This window comes from Balaenoptera acutorostrata, chromosome 6, assembly GCF_949987535.1.
Source record: "Balaenoptera acutorostrata chromosome 6, mBalAcu1.1, whole genome shotgun sequence".
Classification (NCBI taxonomy): domain Eukaryota; kingdom Metazoa; phylum Chordata; class Mammalia; order Artiodactyla; family Balaenopteridae; genus Balaenoptera; species Balaenoptera acutorostrata.
The window spans coordinates 97,040,823-97,059,553 of record NC_080069.1 but is presented as its reverse complement, the minus strand read 5'-3'; the positions used below and the strand labels follow the sequence as shown (position 1 = coordinate 97,059,553).

General features: G+C 35.6%; 2 protein-coding genes across 2 annotated transcripts; one reads left to right on the top strand and one right to left on the bottom strand.

The window, feature by feature from the left end:
- Window positions 1-847: 847 nt before the first annotated feature.
- Window positions 848-1,896, top strand: LOC103007960 (olfactory receptor 13C4-like). Its single transcript, XM_028165395.2, is given in 3 exon segments — window positions 848-933; window positions 935-1,580; window positions 1,582-1,896. Coding segments are annotated over 3 exon segments (1,047 nt in total).
- Window positions 1,897-7,134: 5,238 nt separating this feature from the next.
- LOC103000081 (olfactory receptor 13F1) lies at window positions 7,135-8,076 on the bottom strand. The gene is given in 1 exon segment (XM_028165465.2): window positions 7,135-8,076. A coding segment is annotated over 1 exon segment (942 nt).
- Between the last annotated feature and the right edge of the window lie 10,655 nt (window positions 8,077-18,731).

Here is an 18,731-nt window from a genome sequence, read left to right as displayed (position 1 = left end):
AAAGAGCTCTAGACTTCATTGGCAAAGATCTGAGCTTCAAGCTCCACTGTTTACTTATAGGCTGGATTACTTTGGCCATATTCTGTCTTTCACATTTGAAAAAAAAATAGAGATAATGAGAAGATTAATTTTTTTGTAAAGTATAAAGTGCTACACACACATACACAGATATATATTTAAGCATTATTACTGTTTTCTCAGGTCCACTTAAATAAATAAATTACGAAGAATAACTTTGAAGCCACAGAATAAAACAAAAGAAGAGAGACTATTTTTCTTCAAAGATCTCCACTGTATACTTGCAGAGTTAGTTTACACACTGGTCTTGTAATGGGAAAGACTACGAGATCAACAACTAACTAGACAAATGTTAAATTGCTGTGTATGTGGTTCCGTTTACTATGATCAAATGTCTGCCCTATAAAAATACGCAATTTAACAGACTGAATGGAGATCCAGGGTGTCAGGCAGACAAACAAAAATGCATAAAATCAAACTTGCTTTAAAATTTTCAAAATTTCTGTTAAACACTGAATCAAAATTCCAGTCCTTGTTGAGTTGTCTTTTGCCTTCCCCACCACTCTGTCACTGAGCCTAACTAAATGAAGTCAAGTTTGTCATCCGAAATATTCTAAGGCTTTTAAAAAACTCAACTTAGGGTGTCTTCAACAGTGGGGAAGGTTGCTTCTGAATTTGCTTCTGATCCTAGGTAGGTCTTCAAACATTAGACAAAGGGCATTGAAATCTCAATTTCCCAGTATCATTGTATTCTAGGCGCAGATGTTCTTGAAGATAACTGAATGACAGAGCTTCAAAGAAAACATTCTTTCTATTTCACTCTAGAATAATGCCTATCCAAGAAATTTGTTACATTTGTTGTTATTTGGCAGTGAAAATGTTTTATGTTGGTATTCCTTGGACATCCTGAAAGCTGGGACATGGATAGAATAAATAAGACGTTTGTGAAAGAATTCATTCTTCTGGGACTCTCTGGTTACCCCAAACTTGAAATTATTTTCTTTGCTCTGCTTCTAGCTTTGTACCTACTGATTCTAATTGGCAATCATGTTCTGATCATAGCAAGCATCTTTGATTCCCGTCTTCACGCTCTCATATACTTCTTCCTGCACAACCTCTCTTTTCTGGATGTCTGCTATACATCCTCCTCTGTTCCCTCAACTTTGGTGAGCTTAATCTCAAAGAAAAGGAATATTTCCTTCTCTGGATGTGTAGTGCAGATGTTCTTAGGATTTGCAATGGGGTCAACAGAGTGTTTCTTCCTTGGCATGATGGCTTTTGACCGCTACGTGGCCATCTGTAACCCTCTGAGATACCCCGTCATCATGAGCAAGGTGGTGTATGTACTGATGGCTTCTGTGTCATGGCTGTCTGGCAGAATCAACTCAATTGTGCAAACATCTCTTGCCATGAGATTGCCTTTCTGTGGTAATAATATTATCAGTCATTTCTTATGTGAGATACTGGCTGTTCTCAAGCTAGCTTATGCTGATATATCCCTCAATATTGTTGCCCTGGCAGTGTCAAATATAGCTTTCCTGGTTCTTCTCCTGCTGGCCATTTTTTTTCTCCTATATGTTCATCCTCTACACCATCTTGAGAATGAATTCAGCCACAGGGAGACACAAGGCCTTTTCCACCTGTTCAGCGCATTTGACTGTGGTAATTATGTTTTATGGTACCATCTTCTTTATGTATGCCAAACCCAAGTCTCAAGACTTTCTTGGACAAGACAATTTGCAAGCTAGAGACGGACTTGTTTCCATGTTTTATGGGGTAGTGACCCCAATGCTAAATCCTATAATCTATAGCTTGAGAAACAAGGATGTAAAAGCTGCTGTGAAATATTTGCTGAGTCAGAAATCTGTTAACCAATAAGACCAAGGGGAAATGTGGGTGTTTAGTGTGTAAAGACTAGACATGGCATCATTGGGCAATCATTGACAACCTTCTTTGGGGAAAACAAAGTTATATATGGAGATTTTTATTCTTTGTTTCAACTATCTCAGCTTAGCTACAATCCCTGAGAACAGTAGTCTGCTACAGACTCAGATTCCAATAGATTCTGATCCATATTTCACAAAAGCAGTCGCTTTAGAATCTTATCCCTGGTGATATCTGAAGTGAGTGTTTTTGGTGTACTGTCTGGCAACACAGTGGAAAATATCACACATACTCTTCAGAAATAGTGAGGCAGGAGTATAAATTCTGCTCCATCACAAACCAGTTAATATTGGGAAAGTTATTCACTTTTTCTAAAATGTAGTTCTCTTACTTGAAAAAAAAAGAGTAATTAAACACTGCTCTCAGTGTTATTGTAAAGATTGAATAAGTTGTACAAAACACCGGGCATAGTGGCAATTCATAGTAATTCCCTTTGTAGAGGATGTTGCTTGACTTTTTCTGTTGACCCAGAATTTAAGTATTGAAGTGGAGACTCCAAATTGAAGATAAATGACACCAAGTAGCACTTTTTATTTTTTAAGCTACCAATTGTTAGAGTCAGGCATCTCTCCCTTGTCTTCCTACTGGTATCAACCACCACTCTTCTTTGCCTCCTCTCCCCACATATCTATATAAAGTAAACATCAAGAAGGGGGAAGATAGAATCAAAGGAGATTTATACATCATGGGAAGTGCTCAATGAATGGTGGGAGGTGTTTCACTACTGTTCCTATGAAAGAATGGGAAGACTGTTCTTATCCAAGACAAGTAAGGTAGTGCTGCAAAACCTGTTGAGGTTTTGGGTGCCTACAAAGAAGAACTGACATTTGGCTTGATGAATGGAGACTTGCTGAGCTTTTTCTCTCTAGACTAGCAGAAGAGCTGCTCTAGAAGAGGGCTGGGGGATGGGTGTCTTAGGGCTGAAAATAACCAGAAAGATTTTAGTTTGCCTGAAATATTTCTTTCGACTCTGAAAATCTGAAATTTGTGACTGGGAAGAGAAATTCATTTCGTTTTATACTCCAGTGAGTTGAAACTCCTTAGTAAACCTATTATAGGCTTTTTGGATGGTTGGTTGGTGTTTTTTTTTCACTTTTTGTAGATTATTTTTCCATGGCTGAGCACAGCATATCATTGGTCCATATCACCAGCCATTGTGACAGCTGATTTCAGCCTTATGGTATTAACCTAAATTTTCTCTTCCCTATTGGTTTTGGAGCCATAGTATGACCCCAGACATCCTACCTGAGAACTGTACTCCCTGCCAATCTACTTCCTTGGGTAAATCCATGTTTTTGATCTATGTGATCTGGTCACTAAAATCCTGCTGCCTGTCTTCTGTCTCACCTGGGTTGGAGTGTTGTCACTGCAGCAAACCTCTAACTGGGGGTCCTCTCCTCTGGCTTGTATCACAGTGGGTGCTACTTTTTGTTCTATTTAGACAGGCATGTACCAAACCCTTTAGGTGAGGCTTTTTAACTTCTCCCTACTCCACTGGGATGAGCCCTACATTTCAGTCTGATCCAAGTTTGTTTCTTTTCAAACTTTGATCTATGCTACCAAGGTTTTAGCACATGTCTGTATGTTCATGGTTCTACTTCTATTGTCCCAGCCAATTCATTAACACCTTAATTTTTTCCCCCCACAAAGCAAAGGGTGCTAGCATCTCATATGTATGTTTATATCAAACTGAATGCTTTATTTACGAAAATTGATTAAAATTATTCTTTCTGTTGCTATGTAAAAAATTGGTGCTATGTTGCTTCAATTTTGACAAGTTCTGCTCATGTTGATGAATGCCCAGAAAATTAACAGTTTTAAAACTAATCTGCCCTCCCAAGAAATTGAGAGGTCTCAAAAAGATTGTTACATGTATTATTTTGTGATAAATAATAGATATTTTAGAAATGCAAAAAACTGTGGAAGACTATAAAGAAGAAAATATTGTTACTACTGTTGCTACCTCCTACAGGTGACCACCATTAACATTTTTATTATTTATCTTATTAATTTGGAGTTTAAAATTAATCATTTTAATGTTGACTTATTTTGGTGCACTGTGGTACATTTGAAGTTGCTATTTTGAAAGTTTTTTTAATGTGTGTACAACTCATTAGGTTTCACAGAATAAATTTACTACATAGAAAATGAATTTACTATAGCAGGTGATATGATTTTTTAATTTCTCTTGTTAAATTATATGCCCTTCCCCCCAAATCATATTACCTGCTGTCAGTGTCACTGTACATGTTTCCTCAAACTTTTGCAGCTCTGGTCTGTGTGTGCATGTGTGTGTATACAAATATAAACTTTTAATTTTGGAAAATTTCGAATAACCATAAAAAGAAAGCTATATAATGAAACCTCATATACCAGTCACTCTGTTTAAAGAATTGCTAGCTCATTGTTTCACCGATATCTATACCTACTCCCTCCCTTTTTCCAGATTTTTAAGCAAGTATTGGATATATATGTGTGTGTAAATAATTTTTATTTTGAAATAAGTTCAGACTTATAGAAAAGTTGCAAGAATCATAGAAAGAATTTTCTATAAGCCTTAACCCAGCATCTTCAGATATTATATCTTACCACATTTGCCTTATCATTCTTTATATATATATGTAAGTGTATAAATATATATATAGAGAGAGAGAGCTGTTTGCAGTAAGGTACAGATATTATGTCTCTTTACCCCTAAATATTTCACTCTGTCTTTCTTAAAAGCATTCAAAGACATTTTTTAAACATAAACAAAGTATAATTATTGACATGGAGAAACAATACTATTTAATTTAGCAGTCAGCAAAAAATGACCCTGGGCCTTGGCTTGCTACCTATATTTGTGTGGTCCATGAGCTAGGAATGATGTCTACATTTTTAAACTGTTGAAAAGATTAAAAGAAAAATAATACTTCATGGCACCTGAAAATTATTGGAATATCGAACTTGAGTGTCCATAAAGTTTTTAAAGACCTTTTATTTGGTGATAATTATAGACTCATAGAAAATTACAAAAATAGTATATAGAGTATCATGTACTCTTCACTCCACTTCCCCCAATTTTGATACGTTATATTATAGAAGTACAATATCAAAACCACAAAATTGACATTGGTTCAATACTATTAACTATACTACAAAACGTATTCAGTTTTCACCATTTTCCATGTATTCATATGTGTGTGTGTAGTTCTATGCAATTTTATCCTATGTACAGATTCTTGTAACCACCACCATAATCGAAATATATACCTGTTCCATAACTACCAGGAAACTCCCCTTTTGCTACCCTGTGATGGTTAATTTTATGTGTCAATTTTGCTAGGCTATGGTACCCCATTGTACATCAAACATCAGTCTAGATGTTGCTGTGAAGGTAGTTTTTAGATGTGATTGACATATAAATCAGTAGACTTTGAGTAGAACAGATCACCCTCCGTAATGTGGGTGGACATCATCCAGTCAGTTGACAGCCTTAAGAGAAGACTGAATGGTAAGGAATGGAAGGAATTCTGCCTCCAGACTGTCTTCAGACTTAAGACTGCAACGTTGACTCTTGCCAGAATTTCCAGCCTGCCAGCTTTCCCTGTAGTGATTGTAGAGGTTGGGTGGGTAATAGGGTTAACAGTTCTTCATCCTCTTCAGCCAAATAACATCACACCATGGTCGTTGTTGTCTGGTAGTGAAATGGAAGTAAGGACACAAATCAGAATAACTGTTTTGCTTTTATTATGATACAAATCCTCAGTCTCTACCTTTGGAGAGATTCTGAATTAATAGAACTGTGCATCTAATACCTGAGAAAGAAAAAATTTTCTCATGTATACTAAGGCTACTTGGATTAAGAACACCAGCACAGTTCCTATACATTGAATTCTTTCCTCCGACATGGTTCCTTCATCAATCCATTCACCCTCAACTGACTAATTCCTTGCAAGTTCTGTCTTGTTCAGAATGGGACCTTCTGTTATAATTATCTATAATTGTCTCGCCTTCTCTAAGTCTAAAATTTAAGGGGATTATGTCAATGCTAGCAAGAGTCACCTTCTCCATAGAATAAAGCCATCATCCACATATACCCCAAAGACATCTCTCTGATAAAGAGGAAGTAATGTACATGCATTGGCCTCATAATTCCCCAGCTCCAGTGAGGGTGGAAAAGACAAGGAAAAACTGGTTAATATGCAATATTGGTGTAATTATAATTTATGTAATTTTGCTCACATATGTCAAATATATCCATGAATCTTTTCGCACAATATGTGTGTACATTAATAAATTGTTTCTTTTGCAGTGTAATCTCTACAGGGTAGAAATCTGTTGTTTCTTAGCCATAATTGCTCAATTCAGCATGCTCTAAGAAAAATAAGTAACATGGTGTGTGTTGTGTGTGTGTGTGTGTGTGTGTGTGTGTTGATGAATTCACTTAGACATTCAGAGTACAACATTAGAGTACTTTGACCTTATAACCATGGATACTTTAAGATCTCCTGAATGCTATTCCTTTACTCCACTTTATATACAGGATTACAATGCACAAATCCTTGTCATGATGTCTTTGAACATACACAGATATTTACTCATCCCCCACATATACATCCTAAATAAACACAATCATTCATGTGGTAGTTTATCAAATCTAACAGATTTCACATTTTAACATTTAGAGTAGGAAAATTTCTAAAATTAATGGTGTCTTGGTTTTATAAACTAATACACCTTGAACTATAGCCACACTTACATAAAAATACGATTTCTTCATAATTTCAGGCATAATTACAAATCATATGAGGATAAATTATTTCAAAATATACTAGGCTTAATATCTTACACTCTTGGTATATTAGTTATTGTCATGGTGCTGCTAGAGTTGAACACTTAAATGATATAGCAAATTAAATATGAAAAAATCATCTAATTTTAATGTTATATTAATATTCAATGAATGCTAAATACTTCTCCAGAAACATGATTCATTCTACCTAAATTATTTATTAATATCAAAAGTTTTATTTACAAGGTAAATCAAGATACTGGACTTAATGTTGAACTCCTATAGAAAATGAGTATTTTCCAGGGGTTGGTTTATTCCAACTACTTTGCAATTTTCTGGATAATGTTGGAGATTATCCAGATGAGTGTGCTTGCTCCCATATTTTCTGAAGATAGAAATTAAAACATTACCAAAGAATTTCTAAACAGCAATTTTTTCAAAGCTGCTTTCACCTCTTTGTTTCGTAGACTATAGATGATAGGATTCAATATGGGGGTTAACGCACCATACACCAAAGTCATAAATTTATCTATTTCCTGTGAATCTACAGATGAGGGCTTCAGGCACATGGAGAGAGCTGTCCCATAGAACAAAACCACCACAGTCAGGTGGGCTGCACATGTTGAAAAGGCTTTGCTTTGACCATCCACTGAGCTGATTCTCAGGATGTTGGAGAGGATGAAAGCATAAGAGATACAAATTAAAAGCATCAGCATAGGAACAAGAAGTGCGGTGACCACCAGCATGATTAACTGCGCCATGGAGGTGTCCACACAAACAAGTTTTAAGACAGCCAGAATTTCACAAGCAAAATGATTGATGACACTATTACCACACAGAGACAGCTGCAATACAGACACTGGTTCCACCAGGGCAGTGAAGCAGCCTGCCACCCAGGAACCAGCTGCAATCTGCACACAAATCCTCTTGTTCATGATGATGGGGTATCTCAGGGGGTTGCAGATGGCCACATATCAGTCATACGCCATCATGGACAGGAGCACACACTCAGTGGAGCCCATGGCAAGAGAGAAGTACATCTGAGCGGCACACCCTGAGAATGAGGTAGTGTTTTTCCCTGAAACAAAGTTTATCAGCATTGGAGGGAAAGCAGAAGAGGTGTACCAGACATCTAAACAAGAGAGGTTGCTGAGGAAGAAGTACATGGGTGTGTATAGGCTGGAATCCAGGATGGTGATGGAGATCAGAATTATATTACCCAGCAAGGTGATCAGGTACATCAGCAAGCACAGCACAAATATGATGACCTCAACTTTGGGGTAGTGGGAAAATCCCAGGAAGAAAAAAATTGTTACAGATGTCAAATTTGCCTAGAACATTTTATTATGTCATGGTCATTTGCATATATGCATAGAATGATTAACATTACATATTATATATAAAACATAAGATCCTCTCCCTTTATATTTTCTGGTATTTTTTTCTTCACATCAACTTGTAGTCTGTGCTTAAATGCTTCTCTAGCTTGGTGATAGCATTAGTAATATACATTTGAAGGAATTTGTCATCATCAATAAGGAAAATTTCAATCAGGAAGTCAACAAAGTATCTTCAAGGTGTTATTTTTGCTGCAAGACTTTTTAGGGCAATGTTGGGGAATGGCAAGGTTTATTTCATAAATATCATGAGAGACTGAGGAAAGAAACAATCTTATGGGGTCTTTCTTTTTCCAAAAGCACATTTGTAACTGATCTAGGGGAAGACATTGGTTTACCTCTGAACCATTGGAATGGTTTTCTTCCCCTAGCTGGGTAACAGTCTTCTTACTTAGGAAACTTTTCTGCTTTCCAAGTTCAGTACCTTCCGCCATTTGTAGGGTTCTCTCCAAAATAATTTGGGAGATTCAGTTAGTAAAAAACAGATTTCTGCAACCACAGATTAATTAACTGAAAAGCTTGAAAATTTAGACAAAACCTAGACTTTCCATCTCAAACCCACAAAAATGCTGACTTACTCATGATGGGACATATAGCTGAGATTTCCTTCATATGGCCAGAATTGTCTTTGACATATGTGCTCCAGAAACATCCTCCAAAGGACCAGCCATTCACACTGTAAGGCAATTTAAATTTTTTGTTGCTTGTGAAAAGTTTCTAATTCATGCAGCAAATTAAATTTAGACATCTATTTGTACAGTATTAAAAAGTCTGAAACTCCAGGGACAATCTCCCATAGATCCAATTATAGTCAGTAGCTGATCTGTTCTAATTGTTGTGTTATTCAAACAAGAAATTACCTTTTTCCTGTCTGTGCTGACTTTGGGAAGGGGAACTTTGCTCTGCTCCTAACTGTGTTATTAAATCAGTCAGTCTGGTTTTTAATTCTCACTGTTTCCCTCTTTGTTTGACTATGGCAATGTCCTTGCTTTTCTTTCCTCATTTAGACAAGATTCACTGCAACCATAATACAAATGGTTGACCAAAAGGGAGAAAAGAGGTTGACTGACATCTGGCCCAGAGTCCCATTTCCAACTCACTTGTTCAATTCCTGTAGACCAAGGCTTATATGGCTGGAAGTAAATCATTTAGGTTGACCTGATTGTGCCTAGGGGGAAGGGTCAGAAGATAACTGTACTTTAGAGATACACTCACAAGGTTAAGATGGAGGCAGTGGGACTTCCTTGGTGGCGCAGTGGTTAAGAATCCGCCTGCCAATGCAGGGGACATGGGTTCGAGCCCTAGTCTGGGAAGATCCCACATGCCACGGAGCAACTAAGCTGGTGCGCCACAACTACTGAGCCTGCACTCTAGAGCCTGTGAGCCACAACTACTGAAGAGCATGCACCTAGAGCCCGTGCTCTGCAACTAGAGAAGCCAATGCAATGAGAAGTCTGCGCACCGCAACAAAGAATAGTGCCCGCTCGCGGCAACTAGAGAAAGCCCATGCAGCAACAAAGACCCAACGCAATCAAAAATAAAAAATAAATTAATTAATGAATTTAAAAAAAGATGGAGGCAGTGACTAAGACTGAGGAAGAAGGTTGCCGACCTGACTCCCTACTATGTATAAAGTACCAAACCATACTTCTGCTTTAGAATTACCTTGAAGCACACTGAAAAGAAGAGAAACTCAGAACCTCCATGATATTTTCTGTCTGAAAAAGAAATAGCCAAAATTTTAACAAGTTTCCTGATGCTTATGAGTCTGTATTCTTCCCTATCTCCAATAATAGCAATAGCATTTACTCACATACTTAGGCCAGTAATCTAGAAGTAATCCTTGATCCTTTTCCCCCCTCTTATTCCATTCCCAGCTCAGAAGGAAGTCTGTCAGATCTTCCTGAAAAGTACATCTTAGATTTCCAACTTCTAGTAACGATGGAGTATCTTGTGGCAGAGTAGCTTAGATCAGACTAACTCTCCTGCTACTAACAATTATAAACTCTGAATCAAATATAAAAAACGACTGTTTTATGACACTGGAGAGTGATCAAAAGCAGGCAGAACAGGAGGGAATCCAACACCTGAAAGATGTGAACCAGACTGGCTGATCAACAGGGCACTCCTGAGTCCATATAGCAGATGATAGTCAAGCAGAAAGTAGCAGTCTTGATATGAGGAATCAGATGAGCATTTGGGGCTGCCAGAGCAGCTGGAAATTTAGGGATACATCCTGTAAAAGAGGGAGCCATAAAGGAGGAAACTAAACTCTATGTAAAATCTCTCATCAAATCCTTGACTGACCACTGAATTGGGCATGTAGAGAGTGAGACTTCTTAGAACCCAAGGGGAAGTGACAATTGGAAGGCTAAAGAGTTGAACAGAGATTTTAATAAAAAGCTCACATCTTGGGAGACTGAGTTTGGCATTCAAGTCCCACCAAAAAGAAGGGCTTGGTAAATACTTCTAGATTTCCATTGAAACCCAGGTTGTTTTTCCATGCATTAGACAGGCATATTGGCCCAAATAATGGGTGTGGTCTTAAGTGAGATTTGCAGTTACCTCACACAGAGCATTTAAGTTAAGAAGCATCTTAGTTTATACCCCAGCGCATTGTGTAGCATAGGAAATATTCTTCAGGGAGTCATGTATTATAGAAGAATCTATAACCACAGAAGGGTTTTTTTACTATAAGTGATTTTTATCCAGGGACACTCTAGAAAGGGCATTGAGTAGATATGGTCAGTTCACTCCCGCAAACATCATTAGTCTCTGCTCAGAAATCCAGTTGATAAAGGGCCTATACCGGGAAACCTGTCTTTTTTTCTCTTTCTCCTAAGAGATTCCACCTGGTAAAGAAAGTGAATGGATCACAGCCTAATTGCTTTAACTCCTTCATCCTTGGGCAGATAGAAAATTCCTGTCATAAGGTTTTTACACTTTACATTAAGTGATTTAATATTAATTCAAAATAGAATGAAAGAAATTGAGGAACCATACTGTAAACCCAAGAGCAACCACTATAAATCCTAAAAATAAATTTAGCTTAAAAGCTAATAAAGGAGATACAATGAAATAATAATAATTTAAGACTTCATTAATCCAAAAATACGGAAATAAAAGAAAACAAGTAAGAAAAATGGAGGGGACAAATAGAAAGCAAATAGTAAGATAATGGATTTAAACCAAAACATATTGATAATTACATTAAATATAAATACTAAAAACTCCAATTGAAAGACAGAGATTGACAGACGATATAAAAAAGAAAGATACAACTTTGTTGTTTTAAAAAATACACTTTGGACAAAGATACAGAGAGGTTGAAAGTAGAAGGATGGAGAAAGATATAACAATCAAAGACTAAATAAAAGCTGGAATGGCTATATTAATTGCAGGCAAATTCACTTCAAGAAATAGAATGTTGCCAGAGATAAGTGATAAAAAGGTCAAAGCATCAAGAAGACATTAAAATAAAAGCAAAATGTATATGTAGCTAATAGCATAGCTTCAAATCTATGAAGCAAAAATCGACACAACTAAAGGGAAAATAGACAAATCTATAATTATATCGGGAAATTTTTAACACCCACCTTCAATAATTGGTAGAGTAAGTAAACAAGAATTCAGTATGGATTCAGAAAATTGAAAAATACTATCAAACAAATTGATTTGTTGACATTTGTAAAACACTATTCAACAGTTGCAGAATATACAGTTTTTTCAAGTGAGTATGGAACATTCACCAAGATAGAGAGATGCTGGTTCATAAAACAAGTCTCAATAAATTTCAAAACACTGAAAACATACAGAAAATGTTCTCTGACCACAACAGAATGAAATTTTAAGCCAATATCAAAATAATAATTAGAAAATTCCAAAATGCTTGTAAATTAAGCAGTGCACTCCTAAATAAACAGTGTGTCAAAGAAGAAATCACAAGGGAAACTAATATTTTGAGTTGAATGATCATGGAAATAGAATATGCCAAAATTTGTGGGATGCAGTAAAGCAGTGTTTAGACAGAAAGGAATAGTGTTAAATGATTATAGTAAGATAGAAGAAAAGTTCTTAGTCAGTTATGTAAGATTTCAACTAAGGCTGGAAAAAGAAGACCAAAGTAACTCAAAGTAAGTAGAAGGAAATAATGAAGAGCAGAAACAAATGAATTAGGAAACAACACACAAAAAAACAGAGAAATGAACAAAGCCAGAAGTTGGCTATTTGAAAAGATTAATGAAATTGATAAACCTTTAGCTAACTCATTAAGAAAAAAAGTGAAACAACAAACTAAACATTTCAGGAATGAAAGAGGGAATATTACTGCAAAAGAGACAGCTTTGCTAGTGAATTTTGTCAATTTAAAGAGTAAACAATATTAATCTTACAGAAACATTTATATGAACTCAGAAAAGAGGATAAATTTCCATATATCAGGAGAGAACACCTATGAACCTTTTTTATGAGGCCAACATAATCTGGTACTAGCAAAACCTGACAAGAATATTATGACAAAAGAAAATTATAGACCAATATCACTAGTGGATATAGACTCAATAATTATTAATAAAATCTTAGCAAATAATATCCACCATTATATCAAAAGGGTATTATATCATGAACAAGTGGGTGTCATACAAGAAAGGAAAGATCAGTTTAATATTTGAATATCAACCAATTAATTTCATCACATTAACAGAATAGAGGGAAAAAATTCTTATGACCATGTCTATAAATGCAAATTTAAAAATTTATGAAAATTCAAACCCTATTTATGATAAAATACTCTCTGTGAACTAGTAGTAGAAGGATACTTTCATAAGTACATCAGCAATATAGTAAACTAGGAGTTTCCAGAGCTTGTCGCCTCACAGAAACATCAGTTTGAACAACTATCCACAAATGAAAATACCTTCACAATAGCTAAGGATTCCAAGTGAGAGATTAAAGATGGGTAAAGACTTCTGGGTTTTCGTTGAAAACCCAGCACAAAAATAAGAAAAGACCCATTAAAGAGGGTAAAACAATAGTTTTGCATTACCCATGTCATCCTTCTCCCAAGCCCGAGCAGTGCAGTTCATAGAGAGACTCCTGCTTCATGGAGGAAGAAGAGTTTAGTGTGTACCCTACTTCATCATGAACCCCAGCACCAGGCTCACCCCAGTGAACCCTGGCACCATGCTAGCACCTGTAATCCCAGGCTTGCCCTTCCATATCTAGGCTCCTGGCTACCACAGTGCCAGTCCAGGACTGAAGGCCCCAGGCTTCAGGTCAGCCCCCATGGACCCAGGCTCAGTGCCTGCCTTGGTGACCCAGCTTCCAGGCCTGCACCAGGGTTAGGTTGGCACCTGCAGCCCCAGGATCCAGACTAGCCCCTGCTAATAATTTCAATAGATGCAGAAACATGTATTTGACAAAATTCAACACACTTTTCTGATAAAACTTTTGACAAATTATAAGAAATATACCTCAACATAGTGAAGGCCATATATGACAAACCCACAACTAACTTCATATTCACAGGTGAAAAGCTGAAAGCTTTTCCTCCAAGATCAGAAACAAGACAAGGGTTCCCACTCTTGCCACTTCTATTCAATATAGTACTGGAAGTCTTAGCCAAAGTAATTAGACAAGAATAAGAAATAAAAGGCATCCAAATTGGAAAGGAAGAAGTAAAATTGTCTTTGTTTGCAGTTGACATTTTCTTATATATAGAAAACTCTAAAGCCTCCAGCAAAAAAGCAGAATTAATAAACAAATTCACTAAAGTTGCAAGATACAAAAATCGACATACAAAAATCAGTTGCATTTCTATACACTAACAATGATCATGAAAAGATATCAAGAAAGCCATCCAATGTATAATAGCATCAAAAATAATATAATACTCATGAATAAATTTAATCAAGAAGATGAAAGATATGTACACTAAAAATTACAAGACATTGATGAAAGAAATTGAAAAAAAAATAAATGGAAAGATATTCTGTGCTCACAGATTAGAAGAATTAATATTGTTAAAATGTCATACCACCCAAAGCAATCTACAGATTCAATGCAATCCCTATTAGAATTGCAATGGAATTTTCCACAGAAATAGAAAAAGCAATCCTAAAACTTATGCAGAACCACAAAAGACCCCAAATAGCCAAAACAATCTTGAGAAAGAACAAATCTGGAAGCATCACACTTCCTGAATTCAAAGTATACTACAAATCTGTAGCAATTAAAACAGTATAGCTGGCATAAATAGACATATAGACCAATGGAACAGAACAGAGAGACCAGAAATAAATCCATACATTTACAATCAATTGATCTTTGACAAAAATGCCAAGATCATACAATAAGGAAACGATGGTCTCTTCAGTAATTGGTGTTTGTAAAACTGGATGGATATCCACATGCAGAAGAATGAAATCGGACCCTTATACCATCTACTAATATCACCTCAAAATGGATTGAAGACTTAAATTAAGACTTGAAACTGTAGAACTACTGGTAGAAAACAGGGGAAAAGCTTTCTGACGTTGGTCTTAGCAATGATTTTTGTTTATAACTCCAAAAGGCCAGGCAACAAAAGCAAAAATGGACAATTGGGATTGCACCAAACTAAAAAGTTTCTGCACAGCAAATAAACGAATAGAGTGAAGAGTAAACCTATGGAATGGGAGAAAATATTTGTAAGCCATACATATGATAAGGGGTTAATATACAAAATCTAATAGGAACTCAAATAGCTCAATGGCAAGAAATCAAATTCCCTGTTTACAAAAATGGGCAAAGGACCTGAATAGATATTTTTCCAAAGAAGACATACAAATAGCCAACAGGTACCTGAAAAAAATGCTCAACATCACTAATCATCAGGGAAATGTATATCAAAACTATATTGAGATATCACCTAACATCTGTTAGAATGGCTATTATCAAAAAGATGAAGGATAAGTATTGGTGAGGATGTGGAGAAAAGGAAACCCTTGTGCACTGTTGGTGGGAATATAAATTAGTACTGCTATTACGGAAAACAGTATGGAGGTTCCTCAAAAATTTAAAAATAGTACTACCATATGATTCTGGGTATATATTCAAAGGAAATGAAATCAGTATCTCAAAGAGAGATCTCCATTCCCATGTTCACTGTAGCATTATTCACAATAGCCAAGATAATGGAATCAACCTAAGTGTCTATTGATGGATGAATGGATAAAGAAAAGTGGTATATTCATAAAATAAAGTATTATTCAGCTTTAAAAGAGAAGAAAATCCTGTCACATGCTACAATAAGGATGAATCTCAAGGATATTATACTAAGTGAAATAAGCCAGGCACAGAAAGACAAATATTACATGATCTCACTTATATGTGGATTCTAAAACAGTTGAATTCATAGGATAATAGAATAGAATGATGCCAGGGGCTCAAGATTAGAGAAAAATGCAGAGATGTTGGTCAAATGGTACAAAGTTTCAGTTATGCAGGAAGAATAAGTTCTGGAGGTCTAATTACAGCATGGTGAATATAGTTAATAAATACTATATTTTATACTTGAAATTTGCTAAGAGAGTAGATCTTAAATGTTTACTCCACATACACACAAAAATAACTATATGAGGGATGGATATGTTAATTAACTTGATTGTGATCATCATTTCACAATGTATACACATTTCAAAACATCACATTGTACGTTATAAATATATATACCTTTTATTTGTCAATTTTACCTATATAAAGCTGGAAACAAAAATAGTACCTAACAACAACAACAACAACAACAACAAAGGATACTTCCAAAGCATAATAAAGGACATCTATGGAAAACTTCAGCTAATATCAAACATAATGAAAGAAGAGCTGAAATTTTTAATTTAGAAAATCATGATATTTGAAATTTTCTTTTAATAGATATTGATGTTTTGGGATCCTATCTAAGAAATGTTTGTCATCCCCAGGGTAAAAATGATATTGTGTGTGCCCCACAAGAGGTTTTATAGATTGAATATTTATGTTTAGGTCTATTATCTACCTCAAATAGATTGTTGTATATGGTGTTCCAGCATTATTTATTGAAAAAACTATCCTTTCCCCATTGAATTACCTTGGCATCTTTGTTGAAAATCAATTGATCATATATGTGTGTTTCTTTCTGTACATCTTTATTCTGTTCATTGATTTATTTGTCTTTTTTTATGTCACTACTGCAATGACTTGATTATTATAGATTTATATTGAGTTTAATTATGAGGTAGTGTAAATCCTCCAACTTGATTCATCTTTTTCAAGATTGTTTTGGCTCTTCCAGGTCTTTTACATTTCCATATCAGCTTAGAATCTTCTTGTCAGTTTCTCCAAAATTTCTGTCTGGATTTTGAATGGGATAACATTAATCTGTAAACTGACTTGGGAAGAAATGATATCTAAATAACATTGAGTCTTCTAATCCATGAAAAGGTATCTCTGTAATAGGTCTTCCTCAATTTCTCTCTACAATGCTTTGTAGCTTTCACTATAAAAGTCTTATACATCTTCTGTTAATTTTTTCTCAGTTGTTTTATATTTTTAACGTATTACAAATGATGTTTTAAAATGTATTTTCCAATTGTTTCTTGTTGGTAAATAGAAATGCAATTGGTTTGTGTGACCTGACACAACCTGATAGCTTGGTAGGTTTTCTTATTAATTTTATTAGTTATTTTATAGATTCCTTGGGATATTTTTATAGTTATTTATATACACAATCTTTGTGAATAAGACAGTTTCCTTCTTTCCAATTGTAATGCCTTTTATTTCTCTTGCCTTATTACACTGCCTGGGACACCCAATATAACGTTATACAGTAGTGGTGATAGTGGATATTCTTGCCTTGTTCTTTTCTTAAAAAATTTTTAAAGAATTTATTTTATTTAAGTATAGTTGATTTACAATGTTGTGTTAATTTCTGCTGTACAGGAAAGTGATTCAGTTATATATATATTCTTTTTTGTATTCTTTTCCATTATGGTTTATCACAGGATATTGAATATAGTTCCCTGTGCTATACAGTAGGATCTTGTTGTTTATCCATTCTACATATAATAGTTTGCATCTGCTGATCCCAAACTCCACCCCTCCCCCACCTCCCTCCTCCTTGGCAACCACAAGTCTGTCCTCTATGTCTGTGAGTCTGTTTTTTGTGTCATAGATAAGTTCACTTGTGTCATATTTTAGATTCCACATATAAGTGATATCATACTGTATTTGTCTTTCTCTTTCTGACTTCACTTAGTATGATAATCTCTAGGTCTGTCCATGTTGTTGCAAATGGCATTATTTCATTCTTTTTTATGGCTCAGTAGTATTCCATTATATATATGTACTTCATCTTCTTTATCCATTCATCTGTCAGTGGACATTTAGGTTGTTTCCATGTCTTGGCTATTGTGAATAGTGCTGCTATGAACATAGAGATGCATGTATCTTTTTGAACTGGAGTTTTGTCTTCTACATAGATGTCCATGAGTGGGATTGCTGGATCATTTAGCAACTCTATTTTTAGTTTTTTAGTTTAGAAAACAGTTTTTATACGGTTTTCCATAGTGGCTGCACCAATTTACATTCTCACCAACAGTGTAGGAGGGTTCTCTTTTCTCCACACCCTCTCCACCATTTGTTATTTGTAGATTTTTTAATAATGGCCATTCTGACTGTGTGAGGTGGTACCCCATTGTAGTCTTGCTTCACCTTTCTCTAATAATTAGCAGTGTTGAGCATCTTTCATGTGCCTACTGGCCATCTGTATGTCTTCTTTGGAGAAATGTTTATTTAGGTCTTCTGCCCATTTTTCAATTGGGTTGTTTGTTTTTTTTGTTGTTGAGTTGTATGAGCTGTTTGTATATTTTGGTAATTGAGCCCTTGTTGGCTGTATCATTTGCGAATATTTTCTCCTAGTCCATAGGTTGCCTTTTCATTTTGTTTATGGTTTCCTTTGCTATACAAAAGCTTGTAAGTTTGATTAGATCCCATTTGCTTATTTTTGCTTTCATTTCTATTGCCTTGGGAGACTGATCTAAGAAAACATTGGTACAATTTATGTCAGAGAATGTTTTGCCTGTATTCTCTTCTAGGAGTTTTATGGTGTTGTATCTTATGTTTAAGTCTTTAAGCCATTTTGAGTTTATTTTTGCATATGGTGTGAGGGTGTGATCTAACTTCATTGATTTACATGTGGCTGTCAAGCTTTCCCAACACCATTTGCTGGAGAGACTCTTTTTTCCATTGTATGTTCTTGCCTCCTTTGTCAAAGATTAATTGGCCATAGGTGTGTGAGTTTATTCTTGGGCTCTCTATTCTGTTCCATTGATCTATATATCTGTTTTTGTGCCCGTACCACACTGTTTTGACTACTGTAGCTTTGCAGTATTGCCTGAAGTCTGGGAGGGTTATGCCTCCTGCTTTGTTCTTTTTCCTCAGGATTGCTTTGGCAATACTGGGTCTTTTATGGTTCCATGTAAATTTTAGGATTGTTTGTTCTAGTTCTGTGGAAAAGGTCATGGGTAATTTGATAGGGATCACATTAAATCTGTAGACTGCTTTGGTAGTATGGCCATTTTAAC